The 16,086-nt window shown below is 37.7% G+C and overlaps 2 protein-coding genes across 2 annotated transcripts; both read left to right on the top strand.

The window, feature by feature from the left end:
* The first annotated feature begins 7,800 nt into the window (after window positions 1-7,800).
* On the top strand, window positions 7,801-8,935 carry LOC116254490 (endochitinase 4-like). Its single transcript, XM_031629911.2, has 3 exons — window positions 7,801-7,840; window positions 7,979-8,096; window positions 8,509-8,935. The coding sequence occupies exons 1-3, from the start codon at window positions 7,801-7,803 to the stop codon at window positions 8,801-8,803; spliced, it is 453 nt and encodes a 150-aa protein (XP_031485771.1). The 3' UTR covers window positions 8,804-8,935.
* Window positions 8,936-12,649: 3,714 nt separating this feature from the next.
* LOC116254451 (endochitinase 4-like) lies at window positions 12,650-13,888 on the top strand. The gene is made up of 3 exons (XM_031629852.2): window positions 12,650-12,958; window positions 13,129-13,246; window positions 13,483-13,888. The coding sequence occupies exons 1-3, from the start codon at window positions 12,688-12,690 to the stop codon at window positions 13,775-13,777; spliced, it is 684 nt and encodes a 227-aa protein (XP_031485712.1). The 5' UTR covers window positions 12,650-12,687; the 3' UTR covers window positions 13,778-13,888.
* Window positions 13,889-16,086: the final 2,198 nt, after the last annotated feature.

Genomic DNA, 16,086 nt, shown 5'->3' with positions numbered 1-16,086 from the left:
GGGAAAGAGCCGACGGAAAAGAGAGAGATTAGTTTGAAAGACGGAAGTATGTTGGCCTTCGGTAAACAGTTTTAACCCTAAACCAGTGAACCGGTTTGATGAACTGGTTTGTACGATTCAGTTTAATAACGAGTCGGGTCGAGTTCTTGCAACTCGAACTCGATTAGTTTGTAGTTTCGAGTTTAAGTGTGAGCTCAAACTCGACTCATTTATAAATGAGTCGAGCTCAAGCTGAGCTTTTTCGAGTGAGTTCGAGTCGAGCCCGAGTTGGCTCGACTAGTTGTGCAGCCCTACTTTTGGCAACGATTTATGGTATTATTAGCAACGGGTTTCAGTAATCAATTTTTCGACGTATTTCCAATTACCGACAAAATATCATTTTTGGTTTTTGGGTTTTAATAGCAGGGTGTTGTACGGATATAAAACATCAAGTTGTCTTTTATAAGGAAAAGGATGAAACAATTAAATTGTGGCCAGAAAAAAGGTGGTCAAAAAATCTTAAAAATAAAATGTAAAAAAAATATGAAAATAAAAATTTGGTAGCAAAAAACATGAAAAAACACGAAAAAAGGAAAAATGTGAAAAAACACGAATAAAATGTTTTTGTAAAAAAAAGTGTTTTTTCTTATGGTAACCAGTTTTGAACATTTTAAATATATTTTGTGAAAAATACATATTTTCTGTTGCTATGACCTATGATACATATGTCATATGTTTGATGAACAGGTGCAAAGTCCATAAATTCTCCCAAGAATTTTTTTTTCCATAATTAATTATGAACCAGTGGCTGATATCGTGTCAAAGAAGTTGAGGACTTTGCTTCCAATCTTTCCTCAATATTTATTGTACAAAGACCGGTCGGGTCAATCAAGTAAGACTTGATTAAATGATGATGAACGGAAACGGTCCAAAAATCGGGCCACTGCTCGCCGTTCATCAACAAGGATGGGTGGGTCTCAGTAAGTGTCATTAAAAACGTTGGACAAAAGAATCGCAAAAAGGTGCCTACGTTATACGCTCCCAACTTTTAAAAGAAATTATCAAAGAGCCGCTTATATTGATGGAAAACATTAATTTTAATAAAAAATAAATAAAATACCCTTCTTAAAAGACAAAAGTATCTTTCATCAGCTATGGGAGAAACGGTTCTTCAGGGAGACACTTTTATGATATTATACAAAAAATTAATGTTAATTTTCTATTAATAGGCAGCTCTCTCAGAAATTTTCTCAAATGCTAATAGGCACTGCATATTTGAGAATTTCTCTCTAATGTTGAGCACCAATTTGTAAACCTTTCAAAGTTGATAGTGATGTATGCCAAAGGTTGGGTGCCTTTTTGTAATTTTTCATAAAATAATACTCTATTTATGGCGCTTGAAGTTGTTAGTTTGAGGAGTTATTTGGCGATAAGAACAATAACTCATTATTCCTAGGGAGCTTGTCAAAAGCCTTCCTTCAAAGAACAACATGAAAAAACATAATTAATTCTTAGTTATGATAGGCGCATTATTTGTTAACAAAAGTAAAATTTGTATCAACAAAACCAAAAATATAAGCCCGATAACTAAGTCACATGTGTACTTTAGTACTTCAGCATATATACATGTATCGCCATACCTCCATCTAAAATGAGTATTTATCTAAAATGTGTACTTGGACACACATGATAATCCAAACTACTTAATTTTACTTGATTTAATAACTCAGTTTTCATTTTATTTTTTTGTTGTTCATTTACATATAATGTTTTTATTGGTATCACTTATTTATTTAAATGTTGATTTCCTTTTTTTTCATGTTTTCCTATTTTGCATATATTCGTATATGTCTCCAAAAGTACCCCTACTCATGCAACTTAGCCCCATGATAAAGATTGAAGCATAAAAAAAAGAGGAAGACTTGTCAAAGACCGAAAATTGAAGGGGAAGGAGCGTGGATCTTTCCAAGTAAACATCGATCCTAGGTCGTTGTGATCATTGACTTGGTGCTTATAAATACCAGATAGAATGCTTAAAACAAGACATAACAAGAGAAGTGATCATAATCAGAATCATGGAGAGCTACACACAGTTTTTTGGGTTTGTTCTTGTAGCTCTTGTCCTGGAAGTGGGCTTGGCCCAGGACACTCCACGGACGATTGTGACTTCTGATTTCTTCAATACCCTCCTTCCTCCAGATGGTTGTGAGGGGAAAGGCTTCTACAACTATGATTCATTCATATCCGCCGCTGAAAGTTATGGTGGCTTTGGCACCACCGGCGGCACCGACGTTCAAAAGAGGGAGATGGCTGTTGGAAATTTCTAGAAGGGAATCTAGTGCGCCAAGATAGGAGGCAGATCACGAAGAACACAGATCATGCAAAAGATCAGGAAAGAAGATCAAGTCAAACAAAAGTCAAGAGCAGATTAAGATTCTTTGAAAGAAATAAGAGTTTATCTTAATCCCTTTTTTTCCTTGCTGTGAAGATCTAGCTTATCACGTTCCTGTTTCTTTGCTCCCATCTTCTATATATAGAGTTGTACCGTGGTTCTGAAATATGAATGAAAAACAGACTTTTCCCTTCTCGTGGATGTAGGCTTAAAACTGCCGAACCACGTAAATCCCTCTTCTGTTTTTATCTAGCTTTCTTTGCTCTTGGATACAATGGTTTTCAACATGGTATCAGAGCAGGTTCTTGAGAGAGAGTGCTTCATAGTGTTTATTGTTCCTAAAGAACGCTAGTCACCAGAAGTATCACTCTGATCAGAGGATTGTTCGTTAGTCTTCTAAGTCTGATTGAAGACAAATTACAGAAGAAACCAGAGCTTCGCCTGAGAACAACAATCCTTCTGGCAAGGTTCTGCCTTTACGGTAACAGTTTTTTTCCTAAATCTCAGAATTGGGGATTTTCTATGCTTCGGTGATGTATTCTCATTATCGTCTGGATTAACTTCACCATTCATTGATTCTCGTTGGAGGAAGAGAATTTCTGTTTAAAAAGAAAAACAGAGACCACGCGAGGAAGTTCGTTTAATCATTCTCTGGCGACGTCAGTATTTTTTGGGATTTTCAGTTGTCGAGCAGAGTCCTCTTGAATCCTCCCAGGTCCTTTGGTAGTCATCTGTGACTAACGACTGAAATTTATCACCCATGCCCAAAGTTGTTTGCGCTCGGTGTTTTTTTGGATCTTGTTCAGTTTGATCTCTTGTGTATTTAATTTTTTGCCCTGCTATTTGAGGAGTCGGTGTGCTTTTTTCTCTGTCTTCATGGAAGAATCTAATCAAAGCAGCAATGTCAAAGAAAATCCAAGAAACAACGATCATAACGTCAACACATTGAAGATTACATCTACTCTTCTCAATGGCAAAAATTACTTAAGCTGGGCAAAAGCTGCTCGTCTGTTTCTTAGTGGACGATCAAAACTTGGATTCATCAATGGTTCTATAAAACAACCTGATAAAGATGATCCAAAATACCAAGAGTGGGAGTCAGAAAACGACATGATTATGTCGTGGTTAATCAATTCTATGGAGCAGCCAATTGCTAATTTGTTTCTTTACCAAGAAACAGCTAAAGAGGTCTGGGATACCTTGAAAGAGTTGTATGGAGAACAAAACAATCTGGCTCGTATTTATGAAATTCAAATGGAAATTTCTAAGCTTACTATGGGAGATAAGCCAATTCAACTTTATCTTGGTCAGCTACGAAGTCTCTATGATGAACTCTTACAATACCGACCAGCCACCTTTGATCCTGATGTTTATAAACATAGATTTGAAGAAGATAAGATCTTCAAAGTTCTTGCTGGTCTACCTGATGATTACGAAGCAGTTCGAAGTCAGATTTTGATGACGTCTCCTCTTCCAACATTTAACAATGTTTGTCAGACCATACAAAGAGAGGTAGCCCGTCGAAAAGTTATGAACGTGTCCTCAAAAATTAGTAGTGAAGAAAGTCTTGAGAAAATGGCATGTTATGTTAACAATAAAAAGGGAGACTCCAAACTACTCAATGATAGCAACAATGGCCAGAGAATCCGAAGCAGATTCAAATGCAATCACTGCGAGAAGATTGGACACACACGTGATAGATGTTGGGAGTTAATTGGTCGTCCAACGAAAGAGAAATCATCATCCAAACAATCAGATCTAGCCAACTTTGTGACCAAGGAAGATCTTGAAAAATTCTTTCAAAAGTTTTCAAAGACGAATCTGGTTTCATCTCAACCAGTTGAATCTGAAGGTAAGAATCATGCTCTTATTTCTGTTTCTGCTGCTTCAACTTGGATTGTTGACTCTGGGGCCACCGATCACATGACTGGAAATTCTTTTAAGATTACTAGTTTAGACAAAGAACAAAAACAACACGTCTTTACTGCAGATGGGTCTCCTATAGCAGTTGAAGGAGTTGGTAGAACTACTTTTCTTGAAAAAGATATTAAATCTAGTGTTCTCTATGTTCCTAAGATATCTGCCAGTCTAATGTCTGTGAGCAAATTGACAAAAACTCATAATTGTTTGGCTATTTTTTCTTCAAAGGAGGTGATTTTTCAGGATCGAAACTCGAAGAAAGTGATTGGTAGAGGACGCGAGCATGGAGGTCTCTATATGATAGATACGTGTGATGCTAGTTTCCTTACTTACAGAGAAAAAGAATCTGAGTACCAAAAGTGGCATGCTCGCCTTGGACATGTCTCTGATAGGAGTTTAAAGCAGCTGGTTCCTAATCTCACCATTGAAAGCAGGGCATGCGATGCTTGTGAGTTTTCCAAATCAACAAGGTTGCCGTTCCAACCTAACAGTGAGAGATCTTCTAATTTTTTCAGTTTAGTACATTCTGATGTGTGGGGGCCTGCCCCTGAGGATTCTTATGCTGGTTTTAAGTATTATGTTTCATTTATTGATGATAAGTCTAGAATGACATGGATCTATTTTCTCAAAAATAAAAGTGAAGTTCCCACATTGTTTGAGGAATTTTATAACATGGTTCTCACTCAATATGGTTCTAAGATCCAAAAGCTTCGATCAGACAATGGAGGAGAATATGTTAATGACATTCTAAAAAATTTCTTGAAAGAAAAAGGCATCCAACCTCAGTATACATGTGCAGGAACCCCTCAACAAAATGGAGTTGCAGAACGAAAAAATCGTCAGTTACTCAATATTGGTCGATCTATTATGATGCATATGAATGTTCCTTCACGTTTTTGGACTGATGCTATTGCTACAGCTTGCTATTTAAGCAATAGAACTCCAAATTCGAGTATAGATGATAAAATTCCTATTGAATTTCTTTTAGGAAGGACAGTTTCAATTCAACATCTCAAAGTTTTTGGGTGCAAATGTTATGTGCATGTTCAAGAAAATTTTAGGAACAAGTTTCAGAAACGAGCTACAAAATGTATTTTTCTAGGTTATTCTAGTTGAAAAAGAGGATACAAGTGTTATGATCCTATTTCTCGGAAACTTCTTGTTGCTCGTGATGTTAAGTTTTTTGAGCAGGAGCCATACTTTGGTGTCTCAATTCAGGGGGAGCAAGTAAGTAATGAAGATTTGCAGCACAGTGAGCAGGTTCAGCCTCTTGTTGATGTTTTTAACAACACCTCTGTTGTTGATCACCAGTCTATAGAATCTAACCCCATAGATCATAGAGAGGGATCTATCATGGAAGAACCTGAACAAATATTCCCAGAGATCAATGTATCTGAATCAACCCAAAGCCAAGGTCCTGAGCTACCTATTCGTCGTTCCACTCGTAATACCAGACCACCAATAAAACTGAGTGACTACTACACCTACTTGACTGCAGGCAAAGTTCATTCAATAGAAAAATATGTAACATTTCAGACCCTATCTCTTCCGTACCAAACCTATGTGTTAAACACTTACTCCCAAACCGAACCAAAAACCTTTGATGAGGCAAACAGGGACAGTAGGTGGAGAGAAGCTATGAAAGAAGAACTTACTGCGTTGCACAAAAATCAAACTTGGGATCTTGTTCCTCTCCCTGAAGGAAAGAAATTGGTTGGATGCAAGTGGGTGTATAAACTAAAGTTTAAAAGTGATGGGACAGTGGAACGGTTCAAGGCTCGTCTAGTTGGAAAGGGTTTCATGCAAACAGAAGGAATAGATTACAATGAAACATTCTCTCCAGTTGCCAAAATGAACACCATCAGGATTTTACTTTCTGTTGCAGCTAATAAAAGGTGGGAATTAATGCAGCTTGATGTGAAAAACGCTTTCTTGCATGGAGAACTTCATGAAGAAGTTTATATGGAAGTTCCGCAGGGTGTTCCAAACCCAAGTGGGTATGTCTGTAAGTTAAAAAAGGCTTTATATGGGTTAAAACAGTCTCCTCGTGCTTGGTTCTCTCGCTTAAGCGATGTTCTTACTCAAATTGGTTTTAAAAGAAGTTCAGCAGATTATACCATGTTCACCTATACTAGAGGATTGAAAATTGTTATCTTACTTGTTTATGTAGATGACATTATTTTGACAGGAGATGACACAGAATTCATGGCGCAAGTCAAACAACTCCTTAATAAGCAGTTCGAAATCAAAGATCTAGGTGTTTTAAGGTATTTTTTGGGTATTGAAGTTGCGCACTCTGACAAAGGTATTTTTATTTGCCAACGGAAATATATTCTTGACCTATTAAAAGAGACAGGATACATTGGAGCTAAGGCTGCTGACACTCCTTTGGAACTAAACTGCAAACTGCGTAAAGAAGATGGAGACATTGTTGAGAATATTCAAGGTTTTCAGCAACTTGTTGGTAAACTCATATATTTAACTGTGACCAGACCTGATATTGCTTATGCTGTTAGTTTAATAAGTCAGTTCATGCATAAACCAAGATCCACACATGTTGAAGCTGCCCATAGAGTGTTGAGGTATCTAAAAGGGACTCCAAGAAAAGGAATACTCATGAAACGTGATCAACAACTAGAAGTAATCGGATACGCCGATGCTGATTGGGCAGGAGATCCAAATGATCGCAGATCTACGTCTGGTTACTGCACATTTGTTGGAGGAAATTTGGTAACATGGAAAAGCAAAAAACAAACCGTTGTAGCCAGATCAAGTGCTGAAGCTGAATACAGAGCAATGGCAGCTTGCACTTGTGAACTTATGTGGGTCAAAGCAGTACTAAAAGACATGAACATTGAAATAAAGAAAGCTATGAGCTTATTGTGCGACAATATGGCTGCAATATATATTGGAGCTAATCCTGTCTTTCATGAGCGCACCAAACATATTGAAGTTGATTGCCACTTTATTAGAGAGAAAGTTCAAGATGGTACCATCACTACTCCGCACGTTAAAAGCGAAAGGCAACTAGCTGATATCTTCACTAAGAGTCTTGCAAAGGACAAACATCTTTACATATCAAACAAGTTGGGGCAGATTGATATCCTGCTCACCAACTTGAGGGGGAGATTGTTGGAAATTTCTAGAAGGGAATCTAGTGCGCCAAGATAGGAGGCAGATCACGAAGAACACAGATCATGCAAAAGATCAGGAAAGAAGATCAAGTCAAACAAAAGTCAAGAGCAGATTAAGATTCTTTGAAAGAAATAAGAGTTTATCTTAATCCCTTTTTTTCCTTGCTGTGAAGATCTAGCTTATCACGTTCCTGTTTCTTTGCTCCCATCTTTTATATATAGAGTTGTACCATGGTTCTGAAATATGAATGAAAAACAGACTTTTCCCTTCTCGTGGATGTAGGCTTAAAACTGCCGAACCACGTAAATCCCTCTTCTCTCTCTCTTCTGTTTTTATCTAGCTTTCTTTGCTCTTGGATACAATGGTTTTCAACAATGGCTGCTTTCCTTGCTAATGCCATGCATGAAACAGGAAGTATGTCCGCAACTAGCTCTCTTATGTGGCAACAATCTACCATGCAAAAATACTCCTTCTCAATTTGCATTATACAAGCAGTTGGTACTCATGAAGTGAAGTGTTTAATATGTTTTTTTGACAATATGAAAACTGTAGGCTTCTGCAAGATAAGCGAAACAGAAGATCGTTCCGACCATTGTAATCAAAGCTATCAGCAATATCCTTGTGTTCCAGGCAAAAGTTACTTTGGCAGAGGACCTTTGCAGCTATCATGGTATCAATCATTTACATATTAATTTCTCATACGTTAAGACAAATGCATGATTTCTTAGCATCATTTTTGCCTTATCACTGGTGTTTTTTCTTTTTCCTTCTCAAAAAGACGGCTGTGCTCGTACTTTTGTCTCCTGCTTTTATCATTTTCCTTGAGATCTAGTTAAAACATGAGTCAAATATGAAAGAAATTATATTCTCATGGTACTAATCCCTTGAAACCATAAACCGTGGGATCACAACACTCCTTGAAGAGTTTACTGCACCGCAAGGTTCTTGTTAAGGATTGTTAACCTCATGCTCACAGAGAAACTAAATCGACGATCAATGACCTTTTTATTTGTTTGTTTTAAAATGCCACCAAATTCTCTCTCTCTCTAGATATCTCTCTAACTTTAAAAGGATACACACAGGAACTACAACTATGGTGCAGCAGGGCAGGCCATTGGCTTCGACGGCTTGAACAACCCAGAGATCGTCGGGCAGGATGCAGGCATATCTTTCAAGACAGCAGTGTGGTTCTGGATGCTCAACAGCAACTGCCACCAAGGAATCACCTCAGGCGGTGGCTTCGGCTCCACCATCAGAGCCATCAACAGTGGTGAGTGCGGCGGAGGAAATCCAGGAGAAGTACAGTCGAGGGTCAGCTTCTACCAGCGGTTCTGCCAGCAGTTCGGCGTAGACCCAAGGCAGAACATCGACTGCTAGAATTTGCCAACGCCCTGCCCCGCCTGTCAACCTTGCTCCCTGATCCATCATACCATTTCATATATACCTCTACCACGTCTATGCTTGTACTCATATAAATAAAATGTAAGGTGTCACGTTATGCATAGCTAGAATATGTATCCTACAGAACATCAAGCTCTTTGTCTAGAGAACAAGTTGCATGTCTGGTACTGTCTCTGTCAACCTTATAGGCTGTTTGATAGTAATAACATTATGTTACTATGTATCTGTTTTCAAAAGATTGAAACATGAAAGGCTGTAACTTAGAGTTCTATGAAACTATTCCAATATTTAGGGCAGATGTACGAAAAAGTAGCATACTGTTACTATTGTCAAACTGCTCCTTAAATGTTTGGTACTGTTTGTGTGAACCTTATAAGCTGTTTGGCAGTAATGACATTATGTTACTATTTTATATATCTATTTTGAAAAGATTGAAACATGAAATGTTGTAACTTAGAGTTTTATGAATCTACTTCAATATTTAAGGCATACTATTATTATTGTCAAACGACTCCGACTTATGTTATGAGTCAGTTTCTTTCATGCATGCCAAACCCATGTTCGGCATCTTCTCTCATGTGTATATGACTACCAACACTCTTAACAAAATTCTCTCTCATGTGTGTGTACAAGAACTTCATGGTTAAAAGAAAAGGTACAGCTGCTATAAAAATACGGAGAGGCTTATATGTGCCCGCTGGTGCACAAATTTTTTGTGCCCCAGCATGCTTAATGACCCAAAATGCTCCTGATTAATTAAAAAAAAAAATTGAAAATAAGGAAACTGAAGAAGTAAAAAAAGACTAAACATGACATTTTCTTAAATAATTTTCAAAATAGCCCAACTTCCACCTTTTTTTTGGCGTATACGACTTACGCGCACCAAGTGGTGCACTCAACTCGCTCTCACAAAAATAGCGAGTTCTCAAATCAAACTCTGATAAATGCCGATAATTGCTTATGCTAAGTAAATGTTTATATATATATATATATATATATATATATAGAGAGAGAGAGAGAGAGAGAGAGAGAGAGAAAAAGAGAGAGAAATTGGTAAATACCAAACCACTTGGTAAGGGTCAAAAACCAGATCATAAATTTGTGCTGAAAATTATTTTAAGAAAATGTAAACATACTATTGCTTTTGCAAACGTCAAATTAATATAAATCATATTTGGGGTGAAGGTATTTTGCAAAAAGAATTTACTTTTCTATTATCACGATTTTGATTCTATAGGAGCGTCAGTTCATTTTTTAAATATTAAAACATATTTTTAAAGTAAAAAAAATAGAAGACTGAATACATGTTTCTCATCAAATCACTCTTGAAATCAAGCATGTGAGGTTAAATTAATAAAAAATAAAAAAACTTTAACAATTATTTTTGACAGGACTAGCCTTTTCCCATTAAACAAGATCAAGTCAATCACATAGAAAACCATCGCTTGAGATTTTTATCGAAACTTTGTAAACATGACCACTTTTTAATTGAAATTTGACAAACCGGTAGCTACTAGACTTTTATCTCTTCATCTTAATTTTCATCATCTAATTGTCTTACAATTACTTGACTGCCCAAATGATTTTATTAAATATGGCATATGAGGTTAAGTTGGTAGTTAACTGATAATTAATTTCTTTTAATTAAATTTGTGTATTGAAGATGAAAGACTCAGGCACATCTCCTTGAAATCAATTGCACTTTGTGTTCTTATTGGTGATTCAATGAGAGGTCGAAACCGCTCTTTTTCCCATGGCCCGATATAGGGCTACTTCAGGACTTAGATGATATGCAGGACAACATACTATCATCTGACAACATATCCACTATGTTCATTTCAAATATTAGAGCGCATGAAAATCAAACTCACAATCACCAACCCACTAGCATGACCAGTTACTCTACATTCCTCGATAAGCGTAGGCATCGGGCCAGCTGGACACCCGAAACCTGGGCTCGGGCCTCACCTGACAACCAAAACCGGGTCCGGGCTCGACCTGGTAGATGTGAAGAAGTAGGCCATTGTCTCGGCAATAATGAGCCAAGCTAGTATTTGCGGTGAATCCTCCTGTTATCGGGCTTACCTGGGTCAGCCTAAAGCTATGTTTTCTAGGACCGGAAGAGTCAGGCCAGGTAGTGGGTATTCTGCCGCGGCCCGGTGCCTCGTGAATACTTTTTGTCTTCATTTTACTTACTCCTCAAGCAAACTATTGACATTTCCGTTAGATCAAAAGGCACCGAGGGGAAGACCAAAGAAGTCCACCACCTTTGAAAACAAAACTTCCAAGCTCAATTTTTCATCAACAATTAATACACGGTGACGCCAGTTGTATGAACCCACGATTAGATATGTTAAACAATGACCATCGACCAAGTCAATTACTTGATGATATATTTCCTCATAGGAATGGTCCAAGAATCGAACCGTTTCTCGCCGTGAAGGACGGTCTCAACAAATTCTAGCGGTTCAGACTGTGAACAACGTCAACCGCACGTCCATCAACAAGTGCATGCAAAGTCCATTGACTCACTAACTTTTCATATTTTAAAAACTTGAAAATTTATATGTAAATCTAAAAAGTTTTAGTTTAATATATATAAAAAATCTAAAAAATTTTATTTCAACCCCTATTAAAATTTTAAAACTATAATTTGGCCCCTACAATAAAAAACTCTTGTCTCCGCCCCTGAATTGTGTTGAACTGGGCAGATCACGTTTATGGAGAGACCAAGTTATGTGTACAGCTGCTGCACGCAACAAGCATACGCCAAAAAGAAAAGGAGAGTATTTTTGAAATTGTTGAAAAAAAAGGTCGTTTTGAGACTTTCATTTTTTGCGATTTTCTTTTTTATCTTTACAGAAAATTAGTTTTTCTTTGGTACAAAGTAAAGAGATATTTTTGTCAATAACCATATTGGCACACAAAATTTGGTGCGGTGTACATAACTAGGTTCCGTTCACAGATATAGCTTTTAGCGTGGCTTTTGAGTACTCGCTTGAAGTTTATACAGAAAATCAAACACCTAACTGCTGAGTCGAGGTTGATCGAGCCAAACTCGGGTTGACTGAATTCGGGCTAGACTTTAGTAGTGTTCACCCCTACGAGAAGGGCATTAGTTTTACCAGGGCACTTCAAACTCATACCACCTTACCTTTGTAAAATGAAAACAAATTAATCATAATTTGATAAAAACTACAAAACTGTCCAACAAGTCTACATGCGAAGTTGGTTATGTATAGATTCCTACGCACCAAATGAACGGAGTGTGAAATGACGAAAATACTCTCAATTTAAATAAAAAAAGTAATTTTTTGAAAGGTATGCATCAGAGTGTGAAATGACTAAAATACCCTCAATCAAATAAAAAAGTATTAAAAGGGCAAAAATAGATTGTGAAAAAAGAAAAAAAAGTTCTAAAATGCCAGACGACAATTTTCACAAATACCCTCATTCTTTTCAGTGTAGTTTCACAGATATGTGCACGCAAGTCAATCTCGCTTACATGGTGTGCCGCCTCACCTGGGTAGCGCCTGCCTGGTAGGGATCCGGTCAATGTAAGCAAAGCCTACACGGGTGTGCGGTATCACATGGGTAGGGCGGGGATTCGGGCATGGCCGGGATCCGGTCAATGTAGAAGTGACCGGAAATTGAAGGGGAAGGAGCATGGATCTTTCCAAGCTATACCGGCTACTGACTTCCCTCACTCATTTAATAAGCTCAAAGACTCCATCAGTCGTCTGTCAGAAACGTTGAACATCAATCCCACAGCGCTTTGTGCTCATTGACTTGGTGCTTATAAATACCAGATAGAAAGCATAAAGCTGGACATTACAAGAGAAGTGATCATAATCAGAATCATGGAGAGCTACACACACTTTCTTGTGTTTATTCTTGTAGCTCTTTTCTTGGAAGTGGTCTTGGCCCAGGACACTCCAAGGACAATCGTCACTTCCGATTTCTTCAATACCCTCCTTCCTCAAGATGGTTGTGAGGGAAAAGGCTTCTATAACTATGATTCCTTCATATCCGCCGCAGAAAGTTTCAACGGCTTTGGCACCACCGGCGGCACCGACGTTCAAAAGAGGGAGTTAGCTGCTTTCCTTGCTAATGTCATGCACGAAACAGGAAGTACGTCCCTTTCAGATAGTTGTTTTGTGGCAGTAATTACTTCCACTCATATAGACACTGTTTTTAATTTAGTATTTCTCTTTGCATTTTGAATTATGCGTAGCTGTTGGTACTCACGACTTGTAGTGGCTAATTATTTGTTTCTTTTTAACAATATGAACAAACTGTAGGCTTCTGCTACATAAATGAACAAAACCCTTCCAGCATCTACTGCGATCCAAGCAACCAGCAGTATCCTTGTGCTTCAGGCAAAAGTTACTTTGGCAGAGGGCCTTTGCAGCTATCATGGTATTGCCAATCATTCACACATTAATTTCTCATATGTTGATGACCTTAATTGATTAGCATGTGGGGAAAATGATCTGCTACCATCTTTTTTCTCTCAAACTGGAGTGTTTTTCCAAAACAATTCCATTGAAGAGTAAAGACTGCCGTGTGTTCCTTAATTTTCTGACTTGCTTTTCAAGCATTTTCCTTCACCCTCTTACATTGGGACATTGACATATATATATATGCAAACACAGGAACTACAACTATGGTGCAGCTGGGCAGGCCATTGGCTTCGATGGATTGAACAACCCAGAGATCGTGGCCCAGGATGCAGCCACATCTTTCAAGACAGCAGTGTGGTTCTGGATGTCCAACAGCAACTGCCACCAAGGGATCACCACAGATGGTGGCTTTGGCTCCACCATAAGAGCCATTAACAGTGGTGAGTGCGGCGGAGGAAATCCAACAACAGTACAGTCCAGGGTCAACTTCTACCAGCGGTTCTGCCAGCAGTTCGGCGTAGACCCAGGCCAGAACATCTACTGCTAGACTAATTCCGCTACCAATGCCCTCCTAATTCCGCCATACTATTGCAGACATGTACTGGACATGAGCATATTTTCATTTAAATAAAATGATATTAAGATTAATTGAGTGAAAGTTTCCTGCATTTTCTCTCTCTCTCTCTCTCTCTCTCTTACATATGTTGTTTAGTGAGAGCCTCAATTTTTGGGCTTGGTTGAGCTTTTTAACTACGATTAATTGTGCCATATTTATGTTTTTCTCTCTTTGAGTTCTGGCTTCTGGGGGATCTTTCAATGCACAAATATCATCACTTAATGTTTATCTTGCTTGGCTTGGTGAAACTTTTCCACTTATGTGAAAAGCGGCAAAACCCATTAATTTGCTGACCTTTCCGGCAATTTGGGTGGTCTACTGCACACCCTTCATCCCAGTATTGTGCTCAAAGAATCACGTAGTGACAACTTCACGGTTTCTGTTCATTGTTTGATTGGTATAAGTACTGAAACACAAAGGCATTGAGATAATGTGATTGGAACATATAGGCCACACCACTTGGAGGATTAATGCTGTTGTAATAAGAATGCAGGTATTCTACAATAATCTCAAACAATCTCAGTAAATTGGTTTTCTAAAGGAAAATTTGCTTTGGTGATATCTTGAAGAGGTTGAAACCCATTTCCTTTTCCCTTGCCCCTAGAGTCCAAGGCTGTTCTGCGACCAGGGTAGAGAGTGGTACACCCGTTAACTAAAGTATTGTCGTCCATCTACCATTTACTGTTCAGACAAACAGCATTCATGAAAATTTAATTGACTACCAGACTTTTTACCGGTCTGCCTGCCCGGCCAGTTAATCTATGCTGGTTGAGCTTTCCTAAAGGCGTGGAGACTTGGGTGGGCTGGCAAGGAAAATTCAAGTATGTGCTTCATGTTATGAATTTCTTGATAGGAAACTCCAAGGTGATTAACAAGGAGGCAAGGACCTGTACATCCTTTATATTGCCCAACACATAACTACAGTTAAGTGATCAAGCCGAAGAAAATTGTAGTGATGATCCTTTGTTTGGTTTGAGAAATAGAAACAAATAATTTTCGTCGGCCTGATCATATAAAATTTTAACTAACTTTAAAATTTTGATTTAAGGTCTTCATTGTGCTTCAAAGTGTGTGGAACTCAAATCAAAGAAGGGATGAGAAAGTGGTCAGGCATATGAGATCCACAGATTTCAAGATGCATAAAAGATTTACAAATTTATACTAAGTTTAATTTGTGCATCTTTGACAAAAACAATTTGAACTATCCTTATTAGAAATCAAGGATCTGAAAGCCTAAAATCTAAGATCCTACTTCAGACAACAGACATGAGGTTATCAAATGCCTCTCAATGTCCACTTTAAATTAAAAACCTAACTTTTACTTATTATTTTTTCATGATATGCATGATATTAAACAGAGGCCTCTTCATCAGTTGGTAATTCTCAGCAAAATCAAGGCTTGCATCAAGAAAGCCTCTACATATGCTAGACTTGATGGGGTCTGTTGGGTCATTAAGTTTAAGATCATGCAGTGAAGATTAACTTAAAAAAATTAAAAATTTATTTGTATTTTAAATATCTCTCAAATGAGACGGAAAAAAAAAATTCAATTAACGAAACTCATTTTTTTCTTCCATTGAGGGGCATTTTGGACTCTCGAAGACACAATTGACCACCAATTTTAAGAAGATCACATAGTAAAGAATTAAGCAGAAAAAATGAAAATTTATTTGTATTTTCAAGAGACTGAAATATCTATCAAAGGAGACAAAATTTATCAATTAAGGAAACTCATCTGCTTCCTCCATTGAAGCGCATTTCAGTTTATTCAAAATCCAACTGGATTTCCTTCTTGTTCAACGTAATCACCACCGCTGGATTTCATTAAAATCAAAGACTTAAGCAATTCTCCCCAAAATATAGCGTATGAGGGTCTGGTAGCTACCTGTTTTACTACCAATGAGTTTAAATATAGAGAACATTGAAAGCGAAGGGAAAAAGAAGAACAAGTTATATGTTTATGTCTTCCCCATCATCTTTTCATCAACAATTCAAGAATTAGTTGAGATATTTTTTTTTTCTGTCAATAAAAAATTGGTCTCATATTTGGAGCATTGAGAAAATTAATATTAGACAACAACGACTTCCGGATAAGTTGATAAAATTTCTTCCCACATCACGTCACATTGTTGGGCATAGAAATGGTCCAGCAATCGGACCACCGATCGGCGTTCATCCACAAAGATGGACGGCGATTGTACAATCAAAACGTGAGCAACGTGAACTTGACTTCATCCACA

The sequence above is a fragment of the Nymphaea colorata genome, chromosome 1, assembly GCF_008831285.2.
Source record: "Nymphaea colorata isolate Beijing-Zhang1983 chromosome 1, ASM883128v2, whole genome shotgun sequence".
NCBI classification, from domain to species: Eukaryota; Viridiplantae; Streptophyta; class Magnoliopsida; order Nymphaeales; family Nymphaeaceae; genus Nymphaea; species Nymphaea colorata.
The sequence above is the reverse complement of the archived record's forward strand: the minus strand, read 5'-3'. Positions and strand labels throughout refer to the sequence as shown.